Source organism: Euprymna scolopes, chromosome 2 (genome assembly GCF_053919585.1).
Source record: "Euprymna scolopes isolate OS-2025 chromosome 2, ASM5391958v1, whole genome shotgun sequence".
Lineage (NCBI taxonomy): Eukaryota > Metazoa > Mollusca > Cephalopoda > Sepiida > Sepiolidae > Euprymna > Euprymna scolopes.
Window position 1 is genome coordinate 69,921,918 of NC_136483.1, and position 22,066 is coordinate 69,943,983.

Consider the following 22,066-nt stretch of genomic DNA (forward strand, 5'->3'; position numbering starts at 1 on the left):
TGTTGGAGAAGGAGACATGGTAGTAGGGGTCTACGTTCGAGGATGGGGTCCTAGGTTTACACGTGTTATTTTTCTGGAGATATTTCATGTTGAGGATTGGGATTTATGGAACAGGTCAACAGACTTGGTTAGAGCAGGACAGAGAGGGAAAGTAAGAGAGAAACAGAGAGGAATTTTTTTTTTTTTTAGCCATGATAAGGTAAAGCTGTAACAATTACCTTCATTTCACTGTTGTTGTTGTTTTTATTTTCATAATTAATAAATCATAATAGAAATTTCTTATCTCACAACTGGTTATACTCATATCTTATTTACGTTTTGCAGTCAGATGACATTCAAAGTTCTTCCAGATTATCAATATAAACAATAACACGTCAGTGACGCATCATTTGAGTTTAGTTTGATAGAGAACAAAAAAACATCATAACGCTGCTCTGCCTTTGAATAAGTAGTGCACAAAAAGCAATCAGTCTTTCAAAATGAAAATTCTTTTCATTCTTCTTTCTTGCTTTCTTTTACCCGTCCTCTGCTTACAAAGGGCTGAAGAAGGGTGCCTGCAGTGCACCATCAAGAGACTTGTAAAGAGAATCCGTTCATACCAGACCCAAAAGGACACGGATTTCCACCCACCGAATTTCTGGAGTAAGACGAAAGGTATTTACGAGAGCCAGGTTAAATACTACTTCCATGGTGATGCAGCGAGCAGCCATTTACGTGATATGTTCTCAATCTATGATGTCAACATGTTTGCAACATCCTGGATCAACACCGTCTTGATAGAAGCGTATAAATATGGCCGCACACCAAAGCCGGATCCAGCACAACTTGAACTTTCTTTGGAGGCTATTGCAAAATTCGCAGACAAAAATGCCAACTACACCAATTCCCTAATGAACTTCTGGCCACAGAATTACAACGAGACATTGAAAATCTGGCAGTGTACTCCAAAGAATTTGGTTACTTTTTTTCAGTTTGCTGATGATATCCCGCTTGAAACTATCGAAAAGATATTGGAAAAAATGGGTCTGAAAAAATTGGAAGGACTTATAAAATTTTATACATTAATGAGGTAATTTTTATTCTGACAAAGCCCCCCCCCCTCCTCTAAATATTCGTTTATTGATTTATGGATGCAAGTCCAGGGTTTAACCTAATTGAAAAAAAAAAAAAATACAGGAAAATATTTATAATGTACGTACCTACCATGGAACGAGAATATTATATTCCAAAAATCATATAAATTAAGTATTTTTTTAACTAAGAAAATTTAATTTTACGATTTTTAGCAATAGTATTATCGTAGCCATTACAAGTCTGATTTTGATCTCTTATTTCTAGAAAGGTTGTTAATGGGACGTAACCAGTGATAAATTTTTAAGATGGCGGACCAAGACATATATTTGTTTCCTCATAAAATTTGATTTTATTAGTTAAAAAGAAAACTACTTGATCAATTTACGTGATTTTTTGGAATATGACATCTTTGTTCCATAACCGACACATACATCATAAAGACTTTTCTACATTTTCTGTAGTTTTTTAAATTAAAAGACTAAACTTTGGATTTGCATCGATTTGTGTTTATATTATTCATGTACATGTATTCCGAAAATTGATGGCGTCAGGTAAAATGTTTTTTTTTTTTTTCTCAGCAGTATCAGAAAGCTGTGTTCTCTGGGTCATTTTTGTGTCTATTCTTATGCAGATGTCATCAATTTTGTTATTAAAAGAATGGTTGTATAGCAGAATAACCCAGTTTAGTAGAGGAACGTTTGCTGTTTTGCTTTATCTTTAATTATCACAAAAGTCGTCTCTACTAAATCAATATATTTTTATCTATTTCTAGTAGAAGTCCAGAATTTTTAAGAGTCAAGAATTTGTAAACAAAAAATAAGAGCAACAGATAATTTATAGCAAATGCAGTAAAATTAAATTACTGACCTGAATACTTTTAACATACTGAAACTTTTTGTAAGGCATTTTATTTCAGAATTTGATGTTGATGAGATGCTGTCTTATCGACACACGTCAACCAAAATGGCTACCAAAGCAATCGCTTAACTGTAAGGAGGGAGTTTGCTGAAAAGGTAGTAAAACAATACTTACTCTACCATTAACCTTAAATTCGACTGTTATGAGCTCCATCCTCTTGTAAAACCACACATAATCACCTAAGTTTACCAAAATTAAGTGGTCACTTAGTGGTCAATGTTGTTTTTCATATGTTAATAAGACATATTTCATTGAAATAAAATTCTGAAATAAAAGAATCTTACAAACAGTTTGCACACGTTAAAAGTATACAAGCCGGTAGAGAATTTAGTTCTAATGCGTTTGCTATGAAGTATGTGTATTTACATTAAGTCTTTGAGATCTTCTCTTTGTAAACAATTTAATCCCTCACTTTTTCTCGCTATACTCTCCATTCCATCATATTTTCCTTCTTAAATCGTAATCCTATTCTCGCTTAAGTTCTATTGAGCGTAGTTCTAAACCGGTTAGCTAACCTTTTAAGTCTTTTGATATTTTTAAGACGGAGGTGACGGTGGTGCCATGGTTAACGACACGAACTGACAACCTGGGTGTCCTAAGTTCAAATCCAGTTCGTTCTACAAAACTCACTTTCACTTAGGATGTTAGCGACCTCCTTGTGGCCCCTCTCGTAAGTATTCGATGTCGTTCTAGACAGAATTCTGACCAGAAAAATATTGCGGAAACTAATGACAACAACAGAATCTTTGGATTCATGGTAACTTAAGACTTTAATATGTCCCACCAAAACAAAGCAAAACAAAAAGAAAAAAAAATTGCTCCTTGGTGAAATACAATTTTTTTTTTTTTTTTTTAATTTAATTTTTATATGCAACGTTCAGTTTAACGATAGAGATTCGTTAGATTAGTTTTTATTTAAGTTTATGTAAAAAAAAAAAATTCTTCATTTTATATAGATTTAAAAGCTACCTCTCACTTTATCAGAATGACTTATCTGTTCATTTTCAAAGCACAGTAAACTATAAGTGTAAGGTAATGTTGCTCGATTACTCGAAATTCTGAAGAGGTTTTTGTAAACAGGTTGTTGCTAAAGATTATTCAAAAACATATAGTGACGGTTATTATATAGAAACAAACTTCCAGCTAAAACTTGAACGGATATCTATATATAAAAGTGAAATGGTCGGTCTGTTTGTGTGTGTGTGTGTGTGTGTGTGTGTGTGTGTGTGTGTGTGTGTGTGTGTGTGTGTACATTTCCCTACCAAACTACTCTGTCAATTTTCAATCTACAGACTCGAGATTTGACATAAGGGGTATTGAGATTTGGGAAAATCGTTTTGATCAGTTTTCGGCCAGAAATTTGGCTGTCAATTGGTCAAAGTTTTACGATTTTACTGTTGAAAACTCTACCAAACTCCTCCGCCAATTTTAGGTCTAAACACTTGAAATTTTAGATGCAGGTTACTTGGATATGGATCAAACTTTTTAATTTGATCTGAGCCCAAAACAATAAATGTTAAGGGGTCAAAATTGGGGTCAAAGTTTTAAAAAAAATTGACCTCTGCGGTCTCTACCAAATTACTCAGCCAATTTTTGGTCTAAACATTTGAAATTATCACGTAAAAAACGATTTTCTTTATAAAAATAAAGCTGATCAATTTTCGTGATTTTGTGGTGTACGATATTTTCTTTCCATCACTGGTAAGTACACAGTAAAGATTTTTTTTATTTCGTCTTTAATGAGGGGAAGTTATGGACTAGCACCAAAAATTTAAAAACATATTATAACGTCCAGCTTGAAAGTAAAATGTGTCATGTTGTTGAGTCGGCAACTATTGCCTCTGTTGGGGCCAACCAACTCAAGAATTAATGTAAACCTGGTAGGATTGAAACCTCATTTGACTATATCATTATTCCTTTGACTACATCATTTGATAACATCATTAAGTTCAGAGTGCCGAGACAGACGACTGGTTTTTAATCTACAGGAGATAAACAATAAAAAAAAATGTGCTTTTTACCAACAGGCTATTGGTCATATGTCAGCTTGTATATAAGTAGATCAATTTGATTCAAATAACAGACCTGACTGAACTGGCATCAATGACAGACTATATTGACAGTTAGCTCAACTGAGCATGCTTGAAAACTCAATTGTCAAAGCAGTATAATTGATGAAGACACTTCTTATGGAGATTCAAAATACATAGCAGACTAACTACGATATATAACTACTGTTTATATATTCTACGAGCATTGTTATGTAGCAGTTAACAAACTAATTACTATAAGCAGATCAATGCCTGGTGCCAAAGTGATTCGGCCACACTGACCAATCGATTGGTAGGGCGCATTGATTTGAGCTGTCCCCTTAAGGACTATTTTTAGCCCTTTGGGATCTCAGCTGCGATCGCCAGAGAGATGCCAACAAGCGACCTCTCTCACTCACCCCTCCCACTGCTACTTGTTGACGGCTGCAGTCTGATGATAGACGACACCTTCAAACAGGCATTTACACTTTCTTTCTTTCTCTTCAGTCTCAAATACAATCTCGCCTTTTCTAAATAAACCCTTTATTATTTATTTATTTATTTTTTTACAAGGTAGTCACCACTTATCAAGTCCCGGAAGCCACTCGGGGATAAGGGTGATTGTGTGTACAGTACGTTAGTGTTGGAGATTTGATAAAGTGTCTTACTTAAGGGGGCGGTTCATCAGGAATTTGTTTATATTGGACTTGAAGACATCCAGGTTGTAGTCAGGTGGGAAACAGGCAACCGGAACAGAGTTCCACAGGCGTGCACTTCTAAGAAAGAAGCTTTATTCATGGAATCTACGTTTTGATTTTGGCACAGATAAGGAGTGGGGTAAAATTTTGACAGTGGTTTCAGCTAGACGGGTGTTTATCGTGAAAGATTGGCTAGGAGGGACCAGAGATTGGAGCTCAGACGAGCACCTGCCATGGTAGTAACGATAAAACAAAGACAGGCTCGCAACGTCTCTTCTGTGGGAGAGAGGTGGCAGGGAAGAGAAAAGGGCATCACTCACTAGACCACAAAGCCTATTCTGTACTCTGTTAAGGCAGGGTAGGCTGTTTATAGCAGCTCCTGCTCAGATGTGGCAGCAGTACGCCATCCTTGGACGTACTTGGCTTTTATGCAGATAGAGAATTGCATCAGGGGTGTTTTGTTAAAAGCAATGTCGTTTGGCCTTGTGTTTATTTAAGTAATTATTAGGAGAGAAATACACAACATTTCCCTCCTATAGTTACAATTGGAAGAGCCTAACTTTATTGAAACCTTTTCTAGAACAAACAAACTACAGAAGAACATTTCTTTTCAAAGACACTTTATGATTGTACAAATGGCTATGTTTATTGTTAAAACTAGTTTTGTCAATACCTTTTCTGTCCTCCTAACGAAACTAATCTCAGTATTTTTTGTAACAAACTATCACAAAGAAATGTTAATTTACAATTAGTAAATTTCTTAGAATTTCCATTGTACTTGAAAGACATAAAACCCAAACCAATAGACAAATTTAGATTATTTTAGTATAATACACACTGTGTAGTCTAATACATAAAGTAATGTGGCCTGAAATTCTTACTTCAAACCTAAATAACGAACTGCATATAAAATCGATATTTGATTCTACTTAGTTTTCTTTTGTAGAACGTTAGTGTATATTATAAAGAACAATAAATTTTAATTGTAGTTCGTTTACAGGATTCACTCTTAAATAAATTAGTTGACCATTATGAATTTAAAAACACAGTTGCTAGGCGTAATGTGGACTATATTTATTCTAATTTAGTTTTATGCAAAAGGGGCAAAAAAAAAGTGGAAGTCCCCTGTGAAAATTAAGATACTTCTTATTTTTGTAAACATTTTTACATTAGGAATCGACATCAATTAATAAATATTCTCTAAATTTCAGTTTCTTTGGAGCATTTTAAAAGTTGTTAAGGAGTATAACATGGACACAACCTCCCACCTGAAAATCAAGATATTTCAGATTTGCATTAAATTTTATCCATAGTTAGTAGACACCAATTAAACGAGATTCCCTAAATTTCAGTTTATTTTAATTTTAAAGAATAAATTTAACATTTTCTAGAATCAAAATCATGTACTTGATTTTGATCAAAATTGGTATGAGGATTCTAAACATAAGGTTAGTAATATCATCCCTTCAGTTTAGTCTTTGTAAGGCAACATAAAAGTGATGTAAACTGTTCTGTTCATGGAATTCATTTTATCCATCCTGGGACTGGGATTTTTTCTAGTTTCATATAAAATCGATATTTGATTCTGCCTAGTTGACTTTTGTTGGACGTTGGTGCATGTTATTTACAACAATAAATTTAATTATAGTTCATTTCATTGCAGATCCAACTTATGCTAAATTCGAAGTTCTTGTCAACAAATACATAAGTGCTCTTTCACAAATTACTAAATATAAAGTCTCCATAGCTATTACAATTGCATACGCTATACATTGGTGATGTAAATAAAAGTGGCACCTTAAACATTTATCAAATATTGGTTTTATTGTTGCAAGTTTCCTTTTACTTTTTGCCTGTTGATGGACTAATCTGACAGCACAATTTGAGTAGCTTATATTTAAAACAAGTCAAGGATGCATACATAATACAGTCTGACAGAACATAGGCCATTTTTGATTAGGGATTGAGCTTATATCTGTCGGGTTGAAATATTGTTCTAAGTAATCCTAGGAGATCCACTCTTCTAGGTCGTTGCTCCCCATCTTTTGGACGGAAAAAGTTTATTGCTTATTACCTGAAGCATTCTTACTGGATAATTCCAATAGGGGTGCCCAGGCAATTTTTAAAAAGGCCAAATTGCTCCTGCTTTAGAGGCGCTGACAACTCTCCCCACCTCTTCACCTTGTGATGGAAAGTAAATATCTACAAGTGTGTACAGAAGATGCATGTCTGTACAATTCTACAGACAAACCTTAAAGGAAACATTCTGTTGTCATTTTTTTTTCTATTTCTATTTCCAGGCGTGGAATAATCGGTGTCTTCCATATTCCTCCTGATTTTGATGACACCTTCGTTAACCTTGGTCTTGGTGCTTTGCTGACTGACATGCAAACGGATTTTCCTAAGCAACAAAATGTTTGGCACGTGAACAATAGGAACATCAGCAGTGTATTAAATGCCCTCAAGAAATATGCCTACCGACCATTCTCAAATGACAAGGCAGTGAACTCAATCGACCCTCGCAGCTATTTCTATCTTAGGTACTTTTTAGAGGACGCAAAGAAGTACAAACGCGATGTGGCTTTGGCACCCACCTGGGTAAGATTTGGCATATTTTAACTATCAATGTTTTGCAAGATGTGTGAGGTATCCTATTTAACTGTTTCTTTTCTAGACATCTTTTATGTTCAATTGCAAAGGGATCCTAAGAAATACCAAATGCTCTTATTAGTTGAACCAAATGACGTGTATGGAGAAAGAGACAAGGATATTTTGAAATGATAAGGAGTTAGGTTAAGAGAAGTTACAGCATCATTTCATTGTCCTATGGATGGTCATGTGGTGAAATATGTCACAAAAGCTCTTTAGACGATAATCAAAACTCTGATGCAACTAACCTGGCTGGTAATGATGGTTTGAAAAATTTCATACATTCATATTATTAACTAGAAAACTACCCATCGTTGAGTGGGTTAAAAAAGAGTTTCAGAAAATGGACTCTGATTTATGAAAGTATGAAAGGTTATGAAAAGGGGGTACTGGTGTAAAAAGATGGCTTCAAACCTTTAGGGTATCAAAACCAAAGCACCTCCCTCAAACAAATATGAGGGGAGTATAGTGGGAGTCTTTATTGACCACAAATGTATGAACACTAATTAGGGTTCCCCATTATAAGTGACACCCATAGGGGCTCACCTCTTTTGGTGTGAGTGAGCGATGTAACCCGTAAAAACCTACCCCTTCCCATTGTGGAGTTATCATGGCAAGTTTGGTAGCTCTACATCAAATGGTGTGGACATAGATAGGGTTTCCATTTATAAGCGACGCCCCTTGGGTCCCCAACCCATTGGTGAGGGTGAGCAATGTAACCTATCAAAACCTTGTCCCTCCCATGATGAGTTATACTGTCAAATTTGGTAGCTCTACATGAAATAGTGTCAGCATGCATAGAGTTTACCCCCTGATGCCACCCCCGTTGAGGGGGGGGGGCTTTATCATATCCGTTTTTGATCCTTGATATCTCCTCTATCATTAAATGTGGTCAATTTAGTATAATAGTAAACCATATAGGAGCCTATTCGTGTACAGACAGACACACATACACAGATGGTGAGCTTTATTATATATATATATATATTCTGTGCTAGCTGAATAATAATAAGAACAAGATCTGATCACCACGTGGTAAAATGTAACTGCCGCTGTTAACACATCGTATGGGATATGATAGTTGCTACAGTTGGAAGAATCAGACTTTAACAAAAACCTATGCTAGAACAAAGAAACTAGATTATTATTTTGTACATGCGACGAGGTTTATTATTAAAACCAGTAGTTTCACTAACCAGACAAACTTCAATTGCTTGGACACAAGAGCAAGGAAAATTAATATTATTTTGACTTATTTATCTCTAAACAAATCAAGCTTATCATTAACGAAAACTCTAACTCGTATTATTTAGATTATTTGGACTACTGTTCTCAGCTTGAGTTTTATTTTCACAATGTATTGGTCAATGTAACCTCCCACCTTCTTCAGGTGTATCTCGTCAAATTTGGGAATCTTTCTATTTAACTTACGAATTGAATTTCACTAAGCACTTTATCCATTACGCTATACTGAAGATATGGTTGGGTCTGGTTTTTGACTCTGCTCATCAATTGTTTATCATAGCTATTTAAAAAATGTCACATTTTATTGATACTTAAAGTTGTATTCTATTGAATGCTATTTTATTTTATTGAATATTATTTTCACATATTTTTTTCTATCATAGTTTTTTTTTTTATAATGTCATTGAAATATTCAACTGCCAAATTCGAATCATTCAACATGGCGTCCATTATTTATTAAAATATTCATGGGTCTAATTTTATACAAAACGACAGGCTATTAAATTTGTACAAACCTTCGCGTGTGTGTGTTTATAGTTAACAAATCTTGTACTTTTTCTATTAATGGTATTTTTTTTATGGAAATCACCCCAGACACAGCGTTAACTCAAGATTCACTTTCTACTCTTCATAATTTGCATGTAAGCATCGGATAATATTTTTCTTCTAATTAACTTTGGAAATATATCTTCGAAACAAAGTAATTGATAATCGTACGATTTTAAACAACCGTTTAGTTCAGTTTAATAATTATCACAAATTGATTTTATTTTTTTACATAAACTGCACAACTCACTCAAGCACTATCGTCAGTTTTACTTAAAACTCATTGTTTTTTTTTATTTTTATAAATATTCTAGTTCTTTTTCAAAGGGTTCTTCATCGTTTTAGACTTACAAAATAAAACTTTTAAAGTCCATTATTAAACTTATTATTGACTTAAGTTATTGAACATAGTGAAAATTCTTTGTGTTATCTTTGCAATTTTGTTTATATTGAAAAGACCAATGTAAAATTCCTTGCTCGTCGCCAATCTTTTTTACACCAACAGTTAATATAGCATAATCATGCTGACACACTGATTTTCATTGGATCACTGAAGTTAAGCAATGATGAGTTTTCTCAGTATCAGATGGGTGATTAATTGGAAATACCGGGCGCTGTATGTGAGAGGACGCCAAAAAAATTCAGCTCCAAGCTTTATAAAATACTTCAGTATGGCTTAATGATACATACATGTGTTGATGTAACTGAACACTCGTCCATGAGTGAAAATTTTGTTCTCAAGTATGTGGTGCACTTCTCCATAGAGAGTATGGTCTAGTTAGTTTTAGTTGCTAGTCAATATAATAAATGGTACTGGTGCATTTATTGAACCGTGCTGAAATAATAACGTTCTTAGAAAGCCATTCTTAACATGGGAAGAGAAGGGTGTTTTGTAACTATTCTATACTTTCAACTAACGATTTAATAATAAAGAAAGATATCGTAAAACTTTAATTTAACTTGAAAATACTATTTTAAAATAGCACGGTTCAAAAAGTGAATATGCACTAAATAAATAACCTGACACAAGATTATGAAATAAACTATGTATCTTTTTATTCTTGCAATCACACTGCACATAATGTATAAAATATGCTTTTAGCTTTAGAGGTATTGTCCAGAATTCATCCTATATTAAAAACAAAAAACAAAAATAAAAAACAATCTGTATGATGTACATACTCGTGACAAAAGAAAATATTGTATTTCAAAATCATGTAAATTGATCAAACAGTTTTATTTTTATACAGAAAATCATTTTTAAGCGAATGTGAGTTTTCCAATGTCTCCATGTTAAGAATGGCTTTCTAAAATTTTGCAAGTTGAATTCGTTATTTCCGTGAGAGGTAGTCATTTTTTAAACTACTGTCAAATGTATGAGATTTGTCTCTCGAATCAATTAATAAAGATCGATCCAGTAGATATCTCCCTGCTGATGCAATTCTCTACACAAGTTACGTCTAAGGATGAAGTACTGTTGTCACATCTGGGCAGGAGCTGCTAGAAAGGACTTGTCCTGCCTTGATGAAGTTCAAAATAGAATTCGTCGCTTCATAGATGTCCTTTTCTCTTCCCTGAAACCTCTATCTCACAGAAGAGATGTTGCAAGTTTGTCTCTTCTTTATCGTTATTTTCATGGCAAGTGCTCGACTGAGCTTCAATCTATGCCCCCCCTCACCAAACTTTCACAAGAAACACATTTAGTGGGGTAGTTGTACCCCAGCTAATCTTTTATTTTATAGAACCCTCGATAAAAAATGACAAACTCCTTTTAACATTGAACCTTTGCAAGTCTTTATTCCACGAGATAATAGTGGTGGAGCTCGAAGTTCTTGAGTCAGGTCCACGTCGGACTGTCGGTGCTGGGCGAGGAGGAGAGGAAGGTGTGTCTTCGCTCGCGGCTCTGTGCTCACTGTTGGATGTCCCCTGCACTCTTTTTGGGGACAGTAGGATCAATGCGCCCTGCCTGTCGATTGGCCAGTCTATGGCCAAAGAACTTACAGGGAAGCATTGATCCGCCAGAGAGTATAGTTCATTAGGAGGGGTTGCTACACACACGTCTAGCTGAAAACACTATCAATAATTTCCCCTGCTTAGGCGGAAAGCCGATAAAGAAGAAATGTAGCAGTTGTTAAGAGAGAGAAAAAAAAAATGTTCACAAAAGTTTTTTTTTTTTTTTTTATGAGAAAATGTTCTTGCTTTTCAGTGAAAAGCTGAGTTTTCATGCTGAGGATGAAGAAAAAGGATTTTATTTATATTTTTAAAAGAAGAAAATGTCTTTGTGCAAAAAAAATTTTGTGTGAGGAAAAAATTTATTTTATTTTTTTTATATATATACAGTCTTGCACAACTTCTTAGGCCAATGCACTCTACGACCACTACGCGTGGTAGTAACGTAGTTGTCTGCATTGGGAGTACTTGCTTCAGGTGTATGTTGATGATGCATGTATGTAGGGGGAATGTGTGGCTCTTGCGTTTTCGTGTCCAGAAAGGCTTTTTTTATTCTGTCAATAGAGACAGTTTCTTTCCACTGTTATCTCGTGGAATAAAGACTTGCAAAGGTTCAATGTTAAAAGGAGTTTGTCATTTTTTATCGAGGGTTCTATAAGATAAAAGATTAGCTGGGGTACAACTACCCCACTAAAAATGGTGACCCCGACGTGATAATAGTGGTGGAGCTCGAAGTTCTTGAGTCAGGTCCACGTCGGACTGTCGGTGCTGGGCGAGGAGGAGAGGAAGGTGTGTCTTCGCTCGCGGCTCTGTGCTCACTGTTGGATGTCCCCTGCACTCTTTTTGGGGACAGTAGGATCAATGCGCCCTGCCTGTCGATTGGCCAGTCTATGGCCAAAGAACTTACAGGGAAGCATTGATCCGCCAGAGAGTATAGTTCATTAGGAGGGGTTGCTACACACACGTCTAGTTGAAAACACTATCAATAATTTCCCCCACTCTTTATCTGTGCCTAAACCTACATTCCATGAACAAAGCTTCTTTCTTAGAACTGCACGCCTGTGGAACTGTCTTCCGTTTTCCTGCCTTCTAGCTGACTACAATCTGATTGTCTTCAAGTCCAACGTAAACAAGTTCTTGATGAGTCGTTCCACTTGTTAACAAATTTTACCGAATTTCCATTACTAACGATTAGTATATTGTCCAATTGACTACTGTACACTCTTAACCCTTATCCTCGATTGGTCTCTGGGCCTTGATAAGTGGTGATGCCTATGTAAAAAAAACAAAACAAAAAAACTCAGTAGATGCTTGCATACCACCTGCTATTGGACCAGAAAGTCTACAAGTAAAAAAGATATTACACAACTTTCTGAACTTAGAGAAACAAACGAAATGAGCAGAGTGTGTGGTATTATAGAAATCGATGTAAGAGAAGAGACAGACGAGCATAGTAAGCTACTCCTCTTTCTTTCTTTGTTCCTCTTTTTTTGTCACTTCTTGTACAGTTGGATTTTTACATCCAGATGCGATTTGAATGAGTGCTCAGAAGCAACTGGCTTTAATTGTTATCCTTTTTCTTTCTCCATTTCATAGAGATTCATTCTCTTCGTCACTTACTAAAGCTATCAACCTTTAACATGAATGTGTTAAATCAACGCATTTTCAATCAATTGAAATATGTCCAAACTTCAAAAAAGTAACACCTACGTGCGAATGTAGTAATCGAATATGAAATTCTACCAGCTTATAAAACAGTGACTTGATGGACAGAAATTCAAAGTTCTTTCTGAACAACAACAACAACAACAACAACAACAACAACAACAACAACAACAACAACACCGCCGCCGCCGCCGCCGCCGGCGCCACCACCACCACCACCACCACCACCTGTTTTGACTCTTCAAATGCCCGCCCCAGAAGACTGGAATGAGAGACATTGAAACACCCTTTAAGCCTAATGCTCGATCTCCAGTTAAGCCATGGCACCCAGAAAGTAAACTCTCTAACACATCCACCTCCCCCCCCCCACACACACATACCCACAACTGAATTTTGAATTCAAGAACTTTAAAACTTTTAAACAAACTTCGGTGTTTCATGGGGTATTTTACATTTGTGTAAAATTGTTGATATAAATATAGTTTGTTTGTTAATTCATGTTTTCTCATCTCACTCTCCAAACCCCATGGTTGAATTAGCACTTGCTAACTGGTGACCTATTCATGTTTTTTGCTCATCTTTTTCATTAGCAAATTTAATTAAATGTTTATTAATTGTTAGCGCTGTTCTTGGCACTTTCCAAAGACTTCAACAAAATAAATTACATGTAACCAGGACCAGCACTACAAGTACTTCATCTGAAAAGATTCAACACCAAGACTACAGGGCTTAACGCAGGAAAAGAATACAAGGATTGGAAATTTATTTTCATAAATTATGGGCATTGTTTTACAATTTGTCATTGTTCTGAAGGAGACAACTCTCTTTTACTAAAAGATGCATTTATTTTTTCATCTCATAATTTAGGACGCTAACTATGCTGTTAGTAGTTTTCACGAACGATTTACAAAAGCATACTTTTATGTTTTTCGTCTTTTTTTGTTTTTGATGGAGGTATTACATTATAGAACTTGTATAGTTTTTAACAGGTGCTTCAGCAGTTTAATTAACCGTTTTTCCGTAAGTAACGCGTCCACATTAACCAAGCAGAAGGACCGTTTAATATTTCACAAAAATTCTTTATATGGGGAGGGCGGTTAATGTCGGCGCGTTACTTACGGAAAACGGTTAATTAAACTGCAGAAGCACACGTTAAAAGCTATACAAGTTTAATAATTGAATACTCCCACAAAAAAGAACGAAAAACATAAAAGTATGTTTGTGTAAACCGATCGTGAAAAGTTACTGACAGCATTATTAACGTCCTGAATTATGAGATGAAAAAATAAACAAATCTCTTAGTAAAAGAGAGTTGTCTCCCTCAGAATAATGACAAATTGTAAAACAGCACCAAGTTATCTTCGTACGTTTAACAAGAGTCAAAGAAACTGGAACAAACCAAACCGACTTCTATACATTGTTAAATAACAGAAGTATTTGAAATTATTTATGACACAAACGACTACACATAGAAAAAGTAGACGAAATCTTATTCTAACATTTAAAACATTTATTGATCATCTTCGTTAACGTATTAATAAAAGAGGAATGACAAAGAGGAGAGTGTTGGTAATGGAATAAGTTCACAAGTACGGACGAAGACAAAAGGCTAGGAAGTCTACGTGGTGTTAAATAAATGTCCAGTTAGTAGGGAAAAGAAAACTGTTCATTTATGAAGAAAGGATAAATGTCCTGTCTGTAAGAAAAATGTTCATGTATAAAGAATGCATGCCATACGTACACTAATGTTGAAGTCAGGACCATCTGGCTATGTGTATGTGTGTTCATGTGAATGCACGTATGTGTTCGGTTGTAATAACTATATTGGAGCCATGGTGCATATTGTTAAAACCCAGGGCAAACAGGATCCTGAACAGAAGCGTGCGTTCTATCCCAACCATCATCAATGGACCTGAGGTCATCTGGTCAGCATTAGACAAGGCCAAACTATTTGCCAAGAATTTTGCAGCTAATTCTACCCTAAGCGATGAAGGCCATCAACTCCCCGTATTTCCGCCTATAACATACAAATATCTGTGTGTGAGGTCACCAAGCTAATTAAGAACCTTGATTCCAGTAAAGTAACTGGCCCTAACGGCATTCCAGTTATAGTGCTGAAAAGGATCCAACCAGAACTTGCCCCCATACTTACAAAACTCTTTAAGTATTGCCTTAAAAAGAAGTGCTTCCCAACACCCTGGAAAACCTCATCAGTATGGCCTGTATTTAAGAATTCAGGTGATAAGTCATCTCCCTCTCAGTACAGACCAATGTCTCCTGTGTGTCATGAGTAAGTTGCTAGACTCCATATTAAATAGAGAAATAGTCAACCACCTGAGCAGAAACAACCTTCTTAGTGACATGCAATATGGTTTCCGCTCCACAAGATCTACAGCAGATATGCTAACGGTTATATCTCATAGGATTAGTGAATCTCTTGACAAAGGCTTCCTTTTCAGGGCAATTGCTCTTGACATATCGAAGGCCTTCGATAAGGTATGGAATAAGGGCCTACTTCACAAGATTTCCAGCTACGGTATTACTGGAAATATTTTGTCAATTATTAAATCATTTCTCTCCGATAGGTTCATAAGAGTAGTGGTTGATGGCAAGAAATCAAAGGCCCAAAGTATTAATGCTGGAGTCTCCAGGGGTCCATCCTAGGCCCAACTCTCTTCCTGATCTACATCAATGATCTCCCAAAACATATACTTAAATCATTCGTTAACATCTATGCTGATGACACGACCATCTATGTCAACACATCAAAGGCCGTAAATGACAAAGTTCTCTCTGATTCTCTCTCCTCTGATCTTGAGCACGTGGTACAGTGGGGGAAGAGGTAGCTGGTTACTTTTAATGCATCTAAAACCAAGCTCCTATCTTTACATTATCAACGCTCTGATCCCCATCTGGCATCAATTGAAATGGATAGCTCTCGTCTTGGGGAGGCTCCATGTTTTGACAAGCTTTTGGGTTTGACCTTTACTCCTGATCTGAAATGGAACACGTACATCAGGTCTGTTGCAAAGGACACTGGGAAAATGGTGGGATCCTTCTACCGCTCCAGAAGATCTCTCACTACTGATGCAATTCTCTATCTGTATAAAAGCCCAGTACGTCCAAGGATGGAGTACTGTTGCCACATCTGGGCAGGAACTCCTAAAAGCAGCCTATCCTGCCTTGACAGCGTACAAAATAGACTTCGTTGCTTAGTGGGGGATGCCCTTTTCTCTTCCCTGCAGCTTCTCTTCCACAGAAGAGATGTTGCGAGCCTGTCTTTGTTTTATCGTTATTTCCATGGCAAGTGCTCGTCTAAGCTCCAATTTCTGGTCCCCCCTCGCCAATCTTTCACGAAAAACACCCGTCTAGCTGAAACTACTGTCATTAATTTTCCCTACTCTTTATCTGTGCCTAAATCCAAACGTAGATTCCATGAGCAGAGCTTCTTTCTTAGAAGTGCCCGACTGTAGAACTCTCTTCTGTTTGCCTGTTTCCCACCTGACTACAACTTGGATGTCTTCAAGTTCAACATAAACAAATTCCTGACAAACGACTCTCTTAAGTAAGACACCCTATCAAATATCCAATACTAATGATTACTACGATACTATCTCATTGATTACTGTACATGCAATAACCCCTATCCCCGAGTGGCTTCCGGTACTTGATAAGTGGTGACCTCCATGTAAAAAAAAAAAAGAAAGAAAAAGGGCAGGATGACCAGGGTTGGTAAGTTACACGCCAAAAGAAAAGATTGGTGTTTGGAAAAAGTGCCGTGGGATGAATCAACTGGCTTTAATCTTTTGACCAGAAAAGAGAGAGTTGGCTGTGCGCTGTTAAGCCTTTTTTTTTTTTTTTTTTTTTTTTAATTAACTTCTATCATGTGCGTGCGATATGTCCTCTGATTGGACAAGCCAAAAAAAAAGTTGAACGTTTGCATCAATCAGCGCCAAGCTTATAAGCCAAATACAGATTCAAAATCGTAAATCAGGAGCTGTCTTTGCTGTTGATGTGGTCGTAGGTAATCCCTATTGATACTACAAGAGCTGTGAATGTGATATACATTAAACCCATAAATACAGTCTATCACCTTTACTATTCTAATTTCTCATTATTTACCGTCTCAATTCAAATGTTATCAGTCTATATAACACTTGCATGAATAAAACATGAAAAACATGAATGCAGTTTGGTTGTTTTCTTTTATTTGAAATATACAGTGACAATTATACATATACTTTTATATCAATTTACATGTGATTGTTCTTCTCGCTTTTCTTTTTGTTGATTTTTTTTTTGGTTACATTTCCAGGTTCAAAACATTGATGAAGCTCGTCGTCTTATCAGCAAAGGAGTCCTGATGCCTTTCAATATCAATAACATCGGATGTACTGTGAGTGCCAACGTCATTTACGGCATCACTTCCGGTATTCTCAGCGGACTCTTGAAACCCGACATTCTTGACGATCCTGAAATAGAGGTATGAACCCAAATGTGCTCTTAATTAAAAAGAACTGATGAACGTTAAAGATTGCGACCAGAGTAAAATGTGATAAAAAACTACTGTATAAGCATTAAAAATCGTTTTACGTTGTTGTATTTCTTAAATATTAATAAATGAGGAATCATGTCGAATTAAAATCTAGTTAGTATTACGCACGTAAACGTGAGAAAAACATGCTTAGAATGTGTCAATATTATGGTGAATAAGCGAAATCACATGACATCAGGTGAAATTTAGCCGCCATTTTACCTTGATTTTGCCTATTCACATAATGTTGATACATTTGATATGTGTTTTTCTCAAGTTTACATAAGTAATACTAAATGAATTTTAACTCACAATGATTCTTCATTTAGTAATAATTAACAAAAAAATAACAATATAAAACAATTTTTAATGCCTGTAGAGAATTTTTTCTTGCTCTGGCCGTTTTTTATTTATTTTTGGCTTAAATGTGTAAAACTCTTTGATTTTTATTGACATAACAAATTCTTTGTATGAATGCGATTCTAATTTTATGTTATGCAAACTTGTTGCATATGAAAATATTACGTTTCTGAATTTTAGAGATGAGGATTGATTATTCATATTATTTGGATTTTTTAGACTACTACTCTCATCTTGAGGGTTATTTTCACAAAATTTCGGTAGATGTAACCTTCAACCTTCTTCAAATGTATCTTGCCGAACTCTGGAATCTTTCTGTTGAACTCTGGAATCTTTCTGTCGAACTTGAGAATCTACACAGAATTTTGAATGAAACAGTTTTATTTAACCCACGGGGATAACATGCTCTTGTTCCATCAGCCATTTTTTAAGTGTCTCCTGCACTTAAGATTGAACCTTTAACCTCCAGAGGAGTGTAACGTTACAATTGAATTTTACCAAGTACTTTATCCACTACACCATCCAAGAATCCATGCGGGCAACACTCGAAAAATGCAATTGTGGATTTCTAAGACTTCTACCCCTGTGGATTAATAAATTTTGAAAATAAAGTTTGAAATTCCATGCAGATTCCCGGGTTTGACAGAAAGATTCTCGAGTTTGATAAGATACACCTGAAGAAGGTCAGAGGTTACATCAACCGAAACGTTGTGAAAATAACATTCAAGATGAGAACAGTAGTCTGAAGAATACAAATAATATGAATGAAATAATATTTTAAATTTTAGTGAAAACTACCATACAAGAGAAGATAATCCGATCAGACTAAATGATAATCAAGTCTCTATTCGAGTTATCTTCTCCTGCCAATTTTAAGTTTTACCTTACCTCATGTAAACAGTCAAGATGACGACCATTTACAAAATATGATTGAATAGATTATAAAATTATGTTTCTGAATTTTTGAGATGAGGATTGATAATTCATATTATTGTGATCATTCAGACTGCTGTTCTCATCTTGAGTGTTATTCTCACAATGTTACAGCCGATGTAACCTCCAATTTTCTTCAGGTGTATCTTGTTGAATTTGGGAATCTATACAGAATTTCGAATGGAACCTTATATTTAGTCTATTTGAGTAGCATGTTCTCGTTCTGTCAGCCATCACCAAGTAGAAATCTTACATAATTCGTAATTTTATTCTTAGTATCGCCCGCACTGAGGATTGAACCTACAGCCTCCAGCAGAGTGTCACCTAGAACTGGATTTTACTTAGTACTTTATCCATTATGCCATATGGTCAAAGAAGGTCGGAGTTTAGATCAGCTGAAACGCTGTGAGAATAATACTCAAGAGGAGAACAGTAGTCTGAAGAATCCAAATAATACAGATTATAAAATTTCTCTCAATTGTTTGCCCATGTTATCTCCGCCTCACCGTCGTTATTTATCGACTTCTAAGTGGATGGTTCCCTGTACATTCAAAGCAAGACATCACAGGTGCTTTAGATTGGCTATGTGTAATATCTTTTGTTTCACTCACCTGTATAATCACATGGATAAAAATCAGGGTAAAGTTCATCATTTCGCTCTCATACTCCTCTGCAGTAGGACAGTTACTTCCTTCTTCCCGGTTGAATTGGTAGATATGCTGGGGGTTCAAATCAATACCCACAGAATAAAGATCAGTCTTATCTCCTCGTTGCTCTCAGAGCAGATGCCATTGATACTTGCACAGGAGTCGAGTTTTTTTTTTCATTCATTGCTCTAAACTGATCCATGGACTAATTATTCCAATAACATGACCGGCTCTAAATTCCAATCACATCACATTCAATGACAATATATCCACTTCATCCACACTTACCAATGTGCAGCATTCATACAAGACTCATGGCAAACGTTGTATCCCAAGGGGACGCAATCTGAGTGAAACATCCACATCGACAGTGTATGTTCAAATTTAGAACAAATAGTGTCAGCGGAATAATACTGTATATTAACATTCATAAATCTCTTTCCTGCAGATGTGATATTACTAGCCTCAGCCTATTCTATAAATGCTATTATGACGTGTGTTCTTTGGAATTGTCTGATCTATTCCCTGCTTCGTTTGATTCGTTGGTCTAGTTGTCTCCATCAATTTGTTGTTTTGTTACCTCATTGTAATACAACTTCCTATTCCAATAGGTTTTTTTCCAAGAACTACAAACTTGTGAAACTCTCTTCCTGCTGATTATTTTCCTCCTATCTATAACCTTGGTCATCTCCTGTCTTTGCGATAATCATCTTCCGTCCTTATTAGCGCTGTACATCAAGTGGCTTCACGACTCGTCTGGAGCAATTTCCACAAAAAAATAATTTTGGTAAATTTGTTTCAAAGCAGGGATACTTATTTATTGATTAAAAATCATATCACCTTCACTTCCCGGTCCTGTTTTTATGCGAAGCAGCACCAACTTTTAAGTTAAGTAAAAGCTCAACAAAAATTTATCTATGTCTAACAAGGATATCTGGCATTGCCTCTAGCGCATTGATAACAAAATAGAAAAGTTAAAAGTAGATGTGTGTAATATCTTTCGGTACTTACGAAGTATAACCACCGTGATATCGTCAAAATCGTCTGGGCAGTTTATGAACGAAAACACCTATAACCTTGTATGATTCTCTTATGCTGGGGTGGGAGGGGTGCATGTTACACTAATGCTGTTACTGGTTATTGTCTATTCAATCCGCATGTAGTTTGTATACATGCTATTTGTTTGTATTCGTATTCAGTAGTATTCAATAGGATGAATGAACTTTTCTCTCTCCCTTTTAACACGCGCGCACGCACACGCACACGTCTATCTTTTTCAATAGACAAACTTGCATAAAATTTCTTGCACATTAGGGTGAAGGAGCATCGTAAGAGAGGAGGAACGGAAGAAGAAAACGCAAAAAAAAAAAAAAAAATGAAGCAAAGCAAACTAAAAGAAATAAAAGAAAGAGTAAGAGTTCTCGAATTTCTAATTGCAAAGGGTGAAGGATGGGCGAAGTATACAAAGAGCAAGAGACTTGCTTTCTTACTTTCTGGAGTTTTTTTTGCCTAGCCCATTTTGAGATGACAGGGGTGGCTGACCTATATCATCAAACAAAAGAGAATAAAAGCAGAATAAATAAATGCAAATAAAGCTATATATACGTGTGTGTGCATATATATGTATACATACATACATACATACATACATACATACATACATACATACATACATATATGTGTGTGTGTGTGTGTGTGGGTGTGTGTTATTTATTTGTTTCCGATCCTTTTGAATAAATTCAATTATTTATACGAAAGTGCATTTTAACCTAAATGCGAATTGGGAATAATTTTCCCTTTTATCAATTTGGTACCACTAAATGGGCAACGGCATATATATTGTTTAAAATATAATTATCCACTGACATGTGTTTCGTTGTCTATGACTCATCAGAGTGGCCGAATCTAACGAGATTCAATATATATATATATATATATATATATATATATATATATATATATATTTGTAGTCATCGACATACAGTCCTGTTTCGTTGTATCACAACTCATCAGTGCCGCTAGACTAGCACCTCTTCCAAGCCGAGGATTGAACCTAGAACCATCGCGCTGACAGTCAGCAGTTCTACCGATCGACCCACGCTTTTTTGTCATCTTGTATTCAATGTTCTGAAAAAAAGACATAATTGTATCAAAACGATTATAATTTAAACGATTAGATAGAGCGCAAAACGCTCTTTAAAATGATATATAAAGTAAAGGTATTATAACGAAAATTTATTTGAAAATACACCATTTGAAACCAAAATTAAAAATTCCGCAAGAACTTTCTAGTCAACCTGATAGACACCCTAGTCTCGTCAAATCTCGCCGAACGAGAAGTTGGGTGTATAAGACATGCTGCATTCGTTTTCTCTTGGGTTTGTTTTCTTCGGTTTTCAGAGAGAAGACGCATGTGTTAAATTCGTCTTTATTACCAGTTTGTTCTCGTTACAATAAAAGATTGTTTGTAAGCAACAACGCCATTTCGTTGCAAGCCTTTCCCCCACCCCTTAACCGTCGGTAAGATAATTACAACATTTATTCATATAATTTGGTTAAAATGATAAAATGTATTCGCGTATGTAACAGAATGGACACGAGCGAAGAGTCAACCATGAATTAGATACTTATATTCCTAAAATGCTGCATATTTAAGGGAATTGTAGCGGAAAGAAATTAGTCTGCTCATCTTGTAACCTTGGAAATAAGAGAGAAAGATGAAGTACGCGACCGAAATCAATGTTTACATTTCGATATTTGAAGGAGAGAAGACTTGTTTTTAGAGTTCCTGACTGATGAGTAAAGTCAGGTGACTGT

General features: G+C 35.7%; 1 protein-coding gene across 1 annotated transcript in view; it reads left to right on the plus strand.

Annotated features, from left to right (window-relative positions):
- The first annotated feature begins 353 nt into the window (after nucleotides 1-353).
- The window catches only part of LOC145292084 (uncharacterized), a 43,538-nt gene continuing 21,825 nt past the window's right edge, over nucleotides 354-22,066 (plus strand). The window contains exons 1-3 of the mRNA XM_080138159.1: nucleotides 354-1,069; nucleotides 7,021-7,318; nucleotides 17,091-17,258. Coding sequence (XP_079994285.1) covers nucleotides 480-1,069; nucleotides 7,021-7,318; nucleotides 17,091-17,258 — 1,056 coding nt within the window. The 5' untranslated portion in view covers nucleotides 354-479. The remainder of the gene's footprint in view (nucleotides 1,070-7,020; nucleotides 7,319-17,090; nucleotides 17,259-22,066) is intronic.